General features: G+C 33.7%; 1 protein-coding gene across 1 annotated transcript in view; it reads left to right on the forward strand.

The window, feature by feature from the left end:
• LOC133190342 (uncharacterized) overlaps positions 1-9,856 on the forward strand; it is a 47,593-nt gene extending 37,737 nt beyond the window's left edge. The window contains exons 31-33 of the mRNA XM_061325917.1: positions 7,561-7,663; positions 8,983-9,056; positions 9,383-9,856. Of these exons, the coding sequence (XP_061181901.1) occupies positions 7,561-7,663; positions 8,983-9,056; positions 9,383-9,495 (290 nt within the window). The 3' untranslated portion in view covers positions 9,496-9,856. The remainder of the gene's footprint in view (positions 1-7,560; positions 7,664-8,982; positions 9,057-9,382) is intronic.
• The last annotated feature ends 864 nt before the right edge of the window (positions 9,857-10,720 follow it).

The raw sequence follows: 10,720 nt of genomic DNA on the forward strand, positions 1-10,720 counted from the left end.
GGTTGGCATATATCCATATCAGTCTTTCAATAAAAAAAAAAATCAGCAAAAGTAACTGTTCTTTGATGAGAACTTAGCTCTCAGTACTGTTAACAGCATATATTCTGTTTATCCTTCCTGGTGCTTATCTGCATCACTCTCAAAACTTACACTCATCAGTCAAACACTAGATTTCTCTCCTTTTTAATCTTTCGTTTACCCAAACTAAGCGTTGCATAAAATAATAAACAGCAATGAAAAAGTTTGTCGAAAAATCCTTCGACATTATTACTGCATTGTTAATTTAGATTCATATGAAAGAGAAGAATCATATAAGAAAATGAGAATGAAAATATTCTATCCAGTCTGTTTTTCAAAACTTTTTTAAAAATAAAAATATATTAGAAAATATGTTAATATACACCTTATTTTCAAGACCATAATGTAAAACAAAAAATGGACTTCATTTTATTGATTGACATTGCATTGAAGTGCAGTGCAATAAAATGCAGTTAAATTCTTATTATGGTAAACAGTATAAATTCTCTTGCAAACAAAAAAAATCCACTCATCAGTCAAAAAGGAGTATTCTTTTCTTCTGGATCTTTTGCGCATACCTAAACTAGTCATTCGATAAAAAGAAAAAAAAACCAGCAACACGTAAATTTGCGAAAGTCCCTCGACTTAATTACTGATTGTTAATTTTGATTCATATCAAAGAAAACAAATATTTAAGAATATGAGAATAAAACAAAATGCTATCTAGTCTGTTTTTGAAACTTTTTTTTTTTCAGAGCATAAAATGAAAAAAGTGTGTGTATTCAATCAGTTTTTAAATTCAATTAAGGAAAAAAAATGACTAAGTTAATTTTGATTGGACAATTTGGCAGGCATCACAATGTAGCGCATTGTATTGCAGCAGAGTGCAGTATGGTGCAATTCTACTTGTATTTCAACAAGCACAATTACTTTACTTGTCAATGTATTAGAAATATTCCCCACCATCCACCCTCCAAAGACAGCTTTTATATACAATTTGTCCTTGTGATCGAATGTTTATTTGGAAATTTGCATAATGTAAGTTTTGTTTCAAAGTTGGATAACTCAAATTATGTCCCTTTGAACAACGTAGACAAAACTCTCATTGATTTCTGCGTTATATTATGTAAATGTTTAAGCAATGCTAACGAGTAACAGGCTTGTATACTATATATAAGACGTTAGAGAGACATTCGCATATGACCATGTGTAAAAGTCAGAGTAAATAACGGTAATGTCGCGTGTAAAGGACTTATTGTGAGCTTATCTCACTAAACAAGTACTGCTAAGCAGTATTGAAAAGCGTCTTTGATTGTTGTACAAAGTCATCGGCGCTTTGTTTGAGTCTCAAAATATTCACTCACAAGTTAAACGGGAAAGTTTATATTTTTTCACCGTTTTCCCCTGATAATAAAACTTGACCAAGTATGTTTTAGTTAGGCAGTGCATCAAGCATTACAATGCAATGTATTGTAGGACAGTTATATTTTTATTTAAAAGCAAAATTAATTAGCTGGCAATTAAAGAATTTCACTCGACATTCCAATTTTCCTCGGGATGGTTGGCATATATCCATATCAGTCTTTCAATAAAAAAAAAACAAACAGCAAAAGTAACTGTTCTTTGATGAGAACTTAGCTCTAAGTACTGTTAACAGCATATATTCTGTTTATCCTTCCTGGTGCTTATCTGCATCACTCTCAAAATTTACACTCATCAGTCAAACACGAGATTTCTCTCCTTTTCAATCTTTCGTATACCCAAACTAAGCGTTGCATAAAATAATAACAGCAATGAAAAAGTTTGTCGAAAAATCCTTCGACATTATTACTGCATTTCTGACAAGCCCCCCCCCCCCCCCCCGCTTTCTACTAAAAGAAAAAAAATCACAAAAAACTATATTTTGGGAATGAGGGCGGGTTGGGGTTAATCAGATAAATGAACCACTTCCTTCAATATTTACATGTATAAATAACGCTTCTTAACATTTTACAAGGGATCTGTTTTTTTTTTTGTTTGTTTGTTTTTGTTTGTTTGTTTGTTTGTTTGTTTGTTTTTTTTTTTTTTTTTTTTTTTTTTTTACAAATACCTCTTACCAAATTTATGTGGGGTAAGTGCTTTTACATGGTTCCTGGAAGGGTTGGAGTAAGTCCTGGTTATTGTTTACTTTACCATATTCATCTTTTTTTAAAGAAAAGAATGAAGAAGGCAGGGACAGTTTATTTATTTTCAACATTTTCAAGGACTAAACTTTAAAAATTATGTTTACATTGCACACCATAAGGTGTACGATTCCATCAAGTTTACCAACCAACTCAAATTTAGCAACCGATATAAATTCAAGAAAGATTATTTGAACACGTCAAGCAGATTTTTACAACAGATTATTATTGATTAAATTTTGGGAAATAGCAGATCTATTATGTGTAAACCCATGGATATTTGGGTTGAAATTTTTATCATCAGTGTCTCTAAATTTTCAAGTTTTTAAGAATAATATTGCAAAGTAAAATGGATATAAGCTTTTTCTGTCAACTTCTCTGAAAAAAGTCACAGGAAAAGATAATTTAACTGTCACGGGAAAAGTGTGGCCTGTTGAAAAGGGTCAAAAATGTACATATTAGAACAAGGACTTAGACTACAAAAACAACAAAAGAGTTTTTTTTTTTGCATGTAGCACAATTCTCTACGTACAAGTCACTCAATATGGTAAGCGTATAGGCTTTCAATATTTTGACTTGGCTACATTTTTATCAATAAATGACCTTAAAAAACATTCTCATTATGCATTAAGCTAAAGGTGAGAATGTAATTTATTTACCAGTTTCAGTAAAATAAATTGTGTATAAAACAGGGTACGCTTTCACAATATCCAAGTATAAATGCTATACTAAGAAGCTAATTCAGAGAATCTGTGTCCCCTGCTTAAGGAAAAAAGAAGAGCATGTACGGATCTAGAGAGGTGGTGGTCGGAGGGTGTTGGGGGTAGGGGGGGGGGCGGGACACTTTAAGAGGAGCGGGCGGGACCATAGGGAGTTCCCAGATAGCAGGATGTTATTGGACCTTTGTTGGGCCAACAATGCTCCTTATGTTGGGCCACCGTATGCATTCAACATTGGGCCATCGGTAATTTGCTCATCGGCCCTTAATCAAACCAACTTGTTGGCTTATTGTTGGGCCAATGTAACAGTTAATATTGGGCCACTGTTGGGCCAATGTATTCTTTCAATATTGGGCAAACGGCATTTTTGTACAGTTGGGCCATTGTAAGCAATTGATGTTGGGCCAACGGTAATTTGCTCATCGGCCCTTAATCAGACCAACTTGTTGGCTTATTGTTGGACCAACGAACGGATATTATTGAGCCATTGTTGGGCCACTTATTCTTTCAATATTAGGCAAATATCATTTCTGGGCCAACGTTGGTTTGTATCTTATTGGCTCTCCATCAGGACAACTCATTTGCTCTTCACTGGTTGGCCATATGTCCTCAAAATTGAATAACAAACTATATATAATAAGGTTATACTAGTTTTGTAGTACAGTTTAATGGTAAAAGCCCTTTAATACTATATATGCTAGATTAATAGTTTAATACATATTCACAATATCTCATAGAATTACCATCAACAAGTATTGCATTGTAAGTAGCTCTACATTAATTAAAAAAAAACTGAGGAAAAAGAAATCAAAATATAAAATTAAATTATAACATACTAGTATTTTATTGCTCAGTGCATGAAGAAAACATTAATGAACAAAAAGTTGATGCTCACTTGAAGCGATACACGTAGGGTTACATGACTGTATACTCCCTCTCTGATGTAAATTTATGCACAAGTTCAGTAAATTGCAGGTATCAATAAGCACGTCTTAAAAATAAACAAAGCCCTCCTGTTCTTAAAATAATACTAAATTGAATCCCGCCATTTTGTTTACTTACACAAAAAAATGTTTCTGGCATCTGCATCGTGTTTGTTACCGACAAACAGACACAGAAAAGGGTAGAACTACTGGTATGTCACTTTCCATCTGATCCCTCTCCTAAGTCTCCTCTTCTCTCTCCCGAGTCTCCTCCTCCCCCTTCTTTTCTTCTCTGTCCGTTTCTTCCTCCCCCATCCCTGTCCTTGGCATACCTTAGCCATTCTTTGATTGTGTTCTCAGTGTCTTTTTAGAATCTCCAGTAGCACTAAAATTGTAGTATTTGGTACTTACGATTAAATTTACAAGTATATCACTATATGTTTAAGCTGTCAATTAAGGAAGAACCGTCTTTTTTGTTTCATGGTGTGATTAAGCGATTAGCTTGCGTGATGAAGGCATTTATGCATAAAATTTCTACGCTTGATCATCATCATCACACCGATTTTGATTCAATGTTGCCCCATGTAAATCATTATTCAAAGTAAAATACATGTATAGAAAATTTGTCGGTACACTGAACAAATTTTAAATGAAAGAACCCAATTTATGTTTTAGTACTGAATAAATTTTGTTTTAACTTCAACATGTTCAACATTTTCAACATGTTTGATCATGTGTTCGACGTTAAGTGTATATAAGTAAAATGAGTGGTAGATTTCGGAAATTTATTCTACTAGACACAAATTTAAATCTAAATAAGGGGCAAATTATTTATTGTTTTAACTGTATCAAAACACATTTGTTATTTTATACTTTCATTTATTTTTCTTGTATAGAAACAATAAATTTAATTACTGATAATTTATTTTGTTTTGATAAATTATAAGAATTTTAACAAGCCTTGTAAATTTATTTTAGCTAACTTGTATTTTCAAGTAGGATTGGTGGTAGGTTTATTTCTGATTGTAGAGACGATCGGATTTGTTAATATACAGATTTGTAACAATTAAATGTTTATACACATTGGCCCAATGTTGGGCCAATATATCGGGCCAACATTGGGCCAATGAGCAAAATGACACTGGGCCAACGTCATTTGCCAACATCGGTCCAATATTCTTGTTCACGTTGGGCCAACATTGGCCCAATGTCGCATTCATTGGACCAAATAGAAAATAGAGAAATAACACTCTACATTGAGCCAACTTTGGCCCAACATATCGGGCCAACATTTGGCCGATGAGCAAACTTACATTGGGCCAATGTCATTTGCCAACATTGGCCCAATGTAACCGATGACATTGGCCCAACGTTGGCCCAATGTTAGCATGCTATCTGGGACAGTGTTGACCCAACAGCACCTGGCCTCTGCACTTCCCCGTGTCTGATTTACACAGATTTGTACACGATATCGTTTAAACTATAAACGTTAATTAAGCTGTGTCGAAGCTAACATATTATAAATACTTACAAAGTGGATGCAGATATGCAAGGTATCAGTCTCATTACGTTCGTGCCAGATTAAAAATGGCGCGGATATTACAAGTAGCCCGGATGTCTACCCATGATGCTCAGCCAGATTCATGGTATATTGGGCCAACTTGGGGCCGATGCCAATCCCCCAACAAATGTTTTCTCTCATGATAATAGTTTTATGATATAACGCCAACAGTTAGCCCAACATTGGCCCCATTATACGTACCAACTATCAATATTCCATGTTGGACCACCGTTGGCCCAATAAAGATAACCCAACAGCGATAATACAACCATAATGTAAGATTGGGCCAACGATGTTCTGCTATCTGGGTTATGATATAAAATTTCATTGCAAAAGCTTAAAAGCTTTTTGAGATATCGCTCGGAAATGAAAGTTTTACACACAAACAGAATGTACAAATTTTTGACATTAACATTTGACATTTTGATCTCGAAATCAATAGGGGTCTTCTTTAGTTCATAGAGAATTGTGGTTTAAAATTTCAATGCAAAAGATCGAAGACTTCTCGAGATATCGCACAGAAATAACGTGTTTAAACAGACAGAATTTATGAATTCATGACCTTGACCTTTGACCTTAAAATCAATGGGAGTCTTCCCTAGGCCACAGGGTTTTTTTAATGCAAAATTTCATTGCAATGGCTCAGAGGCTTCTCGAGACATCGGGTTGAAACGAAAGTGTTACAGAAAGACGGACGGATGGACGGTCAGACAGACCCAAATCAATATCTCCCACTTTCAGTGAAAGCGGGGGACAAAAAGCAAATTTTATATACCATTGTGGCCTTGAACTTTGACCCTTTGTCCGTATTTACCAATTCATGTGATGCTACATGTAGTTATTGTCCACCAGATCTGTAATTTTGTTTATTCATGCTGTTTAAAACAAAAGTATTAGTTAGGAAACAGAAAAAAATGTGCTTCGTTTCCTTAAATTTCCATCTAAATCGAGCCATTTTGACCTTGACCTTTGACCTTTTGTCATGAAAATTGATTTTTCTTTTTCTTTTTGCTTTTGTGTACCACATAACTAAATTTGGTTTTAATCCATTTTAAAATACTCAGGTATTTATATGGAAACTGATTGTAGATACCTATTGCCCTTGTCTGGAATTCTTTAAAAAAGCATAAGTTTGTAACCATGGTACATTTAACATGAAAACAAAATATGAATACTAAGTGTTTCTTTGCACTTTATATAAGATCTATATATGAACTTTCAAACCAATGTATTTATTTTTTCCCAAATCTTCGCAAAATTTTATACCAGACTTTTCAAAAGAACCTAAAATCTACAATTTTTCCCCAGAAAAATCCTTCCTAAAACGGGCGATATTTTTTCTATTAGGTAAAGTTACTCAAATACTAGAAATTATCTAAGCAACTATAAAAATGGTGTATTTTGGCAAAAAGATGAAGTCATGTAAATATCTTGTTGTATTAAAGACTTTTAATAAGTCAAAAGGGTCATTTTTTCATCAAAATTTAGCATTTTTAGGGCATGAAAAATGTATGTTGGTTGCCATGGTAACCATTGAACATAGCAACCATTTTATTATGAATTTTAGTTTCATACATCAATATAGGAATGTGTGCCAAGTTTCATTAAAATCTAAGACCTAGCGTGCCACACTCCCTATATAAGAGTTTAAATGCTTACAGAGAATGGCTATTAATTGCTGAAAGTCTATTTATAATCAAGCTGAGTTAACAATAAATAAATCCACAATTTATTTCAAATTCTTTAATTTTAAATGAAAATTTGAGAAAGCTTGCTTTGTTCCGAGCTATTAGTGTTAGATGGAAACTATAATTTTATTTTGCAGTTCAATTGTGCATATATCAGAGAGATGTGCATATTACTTTGATTTTTGTTCATTCATGGGGATATCATTTGTTGAATTCAGTCATTTTAATACAAAATATGCTAATGGATGTCACCTCATGCAATTCTCAGAATAGAAAGTTTTTTGAATTCATGTGAGAAATACCAGTACTGTTCATACAAAAGAAAATCCGATTTGCTGTCACATCGACAGATTTCCTTTTGTATGTTAAATTATTGTTTTTATGCAGGGTTTTTTTTTATTTACTCATGTGACCGTTAAGACCCTCGAACCTCTTTTTGTTTCATAGGAATATTTGTTAAAAGTAAAATTTCATTTCTTGTTTTTGTAGATAAAACACGTTTCTCATTCATTGCTCCCCACGCCTACAGTGACCATAGATATGCAAGGATAAGCACAACAATGGAGAACTTTGCCGATGACAACATTGCAGAGTAGGAATTTCATACTAGTTTTCCTTTTTTAGCTCACCTAAGCTGAAAGCTCAAGTGAGCTTTTCTGATCACATTTTGTTTGTCGTCCGTCTGTGAAGCTGTCCATCTGTCCATCTGTCACAGATTAAGAATTAGTGAAAATTTGGTGGTATCTTTTAAAAATCTTCTCAAGAACCACTGAGCTGAAAAAGTTGAAACTGATTTGAAACCTTCATTACATAGTGTATATTCAAATTTGTTCAAATCATGACCCCCTGGGGTAGGGTGGGGCTACAATGGGGGATCAAAGTTTTACATAGGAATATATAGGAAAAAATCTTCTTCTCAAGAACATCAAAGCCACAATTAGTCATACTGATACTGAATCATCCTCAGGTAGTGTACATTCAAGTTTGTACAAATGATGACCCCCGGGGGTAGGGTGGAGCCACAAGTGGAGATCAAAGATTTACATTGGAATGTATACTAGGAATAAATCTTTAGAAATCTTCTTATCAAGAACAAAAAAGCCACAACTAGCCATATTGATATGAAATCATCCTCAGGTAGTGTAGATCCAAGTTTGTTCGAATCATGACCCCCAGGGGTAGGGTGGGACCACAATGGGGGATCAAAGTTTTACATGGAAATATATAGACAAATCTTGAAAAATCTTTTTCTCAAAAACAACAAAGCCACAATTAGTCATATTGATACGCAATATCATCCTCAGTCAGTGTAGATTCAAGTTTTTACAATTCATGAACCCCCCCCCCCCGGTAGAATAGCAGACATTTTTTAAAATTCTGTTTTTTAAGAACAGCAAAACGATGATTAGTTATATGAATTTAGAAGCATCCTCAGAAAGTTAGATTCAGTTTCATTCAAATCATGGCACCTGGGGGTAGGGTATGCCTAGAACAGGCGATCAAAGTTTTACATATGAATATATAGGAGAAGAAATCTGCTGACGAAGAACAGCAGGGCTATATTGACTCAGGTGAGCGTTGTGGCCCATGGGCCTCTTTTTGCAATCTCTAGGTGCCATTTTTCCCTGGCAGATTGTGCACATTCATTGTATAAATATTTTAATTAGCCAGAATTTTAATTAATATTTGTATAATTTTATCATAACTTTTACACTTTTTGAAATTTCCTAATTTCAATACACAACGATGTCTCCTTGATAGTTCATCATTGTCTTTGGACAACAAATAAAATAGGTAAAATAAATAATTTATTGAGATATTCCGCAAAAAATATCTCAAAATCTATTTATTTCGTTTGAAGAAAACGAATGTAACTTTGCCTCAGATGTTAATTGTTGTATTTTATGTCAGACGGGAAGCAGAATATGAACAGACAACTCCCAAACAAACGAGAGGAGTTTCAAACAGAGAACAAAATTTTGTAGGTAGGTAGACAACAATATAACATTTAAGTCAAGGTATTTTACTTTAAAAATATTTGAATCGAATAAACCTTACCTCTTGTTTTTTTCAGCAAGTCCGAATCGGGTAAATGTTACCATAACTGTAAGATACCAAGGTTATGTGTGAATTGTGTTTAGTTTTTTTTTATTATAAGTATTTATAAGTAACAGGTAGATCTTCACCATAGAAACGACTATTTAAAGTAGCCATGATGGACATTTAAAATACATTTTGTAATACTCTTGTTAAATAATGTAGTTCATTTGCATGTTGTATGGATTTGTAACTTATCCCTGTCATATTACAGTTCCAATAGCACCCCCGCCACCAGTGGCACCGCCAGCTCCGTTTCCTCCTGCGCCGCCACCGCCGCCGCCGCCACCACCACCACCCGGTGGCACAAGGGGCAAAAGTAAATGAAGGGCAAATGTGATTACTTATTAATTATCATCAATTCCTGAACTCTTTTCATGATGCATGATTTATGTTTAAAAATATTTGGTTTGGCCGGGATGCCTCTATTTTCATATATACACTCAATCTGTTTATAGTAGTGTGTGGAATAATTGTATGAATAACAGATTCTGGCATTCAGTTGAATTTATATGATTCTGAGTTTATATGAACCAGAAGAAAAATTCATGAATTATATGTATGTAACAGTGAAGATCATTACTCATTAAAACTTCTGCAAGAAATATAACAGCCAAAATATTTGCACACAATCCTATTTTCTTGCTCAAATCACATACAATAAGGGAAATAAATATTAGTAATACAACGTGTTGATTTTTTATTGTTGGCGCTTAAAACGCACGATTTTGCGTCTTTTCACACACAAAAAAAGATATTTAAAAAAATCATTTTGGGTGCTCCCCAACTGTTCCATTTGCGCTCATTGCGCACCCTCTTTGCAAAAATCGTCTGTTGATCTGGCCCTCATTACAGATTATGAATTAAGCATTACTCAAAAGCAAAAACAGGAATTCTGTAGGAATTATTTTAGAGATAAACAACGTTATTTACATGTAGTTAACATGGCGATGTGAATAGTTGTTGCTCTTTTGGCATATTCCATGGTGCGCGCTAGCGCATCATGGAAAATATGGTAACGGAGCAAATTTTTTTTATAGTAATTCATAATTCCATGTTCAGTGAATAGCGTTATTTATTACATTGTACTTATATTTGCATTCCATGATGTCAAGAGTGAAAGAAGAAAGGCTGATTTGATTTCTGTACTGCAGCTTGTCATAATTAAAAAAAAAATAACCGATGAAACTTGCAAAATATTTAATAATGCAACATTTTTTCAGCAATGAACAGTTCAAACAAATGAAGACATTTTATTGACTATATTAATAATAATATTGATAATTTTAATAACAGTACAACTTATTCATGTAATTTGGATGAAGGCACGTGAGATATTTTATCGATCTCAACTTTACAAGCCACAAAAAAGCCATGAAACAGTTGACCTTTCAAACTTCTCAAAAATGCTTTCAGGTTGCTGGTCTCAAAATTTTGAATAAAACTACTTTAGAAGAAAACTGTTGATTGCTTCAAAAACAAAGCAGTCGGATTTTGTAAGAATAAAGGAGAAAATAATTATTCAATCGATGTTAGTATTTTACATTTAGGT

The sequence above is a fragment of the Saccostrea echinata genome, unplaced genomic scaffold, assembly GCF_033153115.1.
Source record: "Saccostrea echinata isolate AGI-Se365-2 ecotype Australia unplaced genomic scaffold, CSIRO_AGI_Sech_v1 ptg000022l, whole genome shotgun sequence".
In the NCBI taxonomy this organism is placed as follows: Eukaryota; Metazoa; Mollusca; class Bivalvia; order Ostreida; family Ostreidae; genus Saccostrea; species Saccostrea echinata.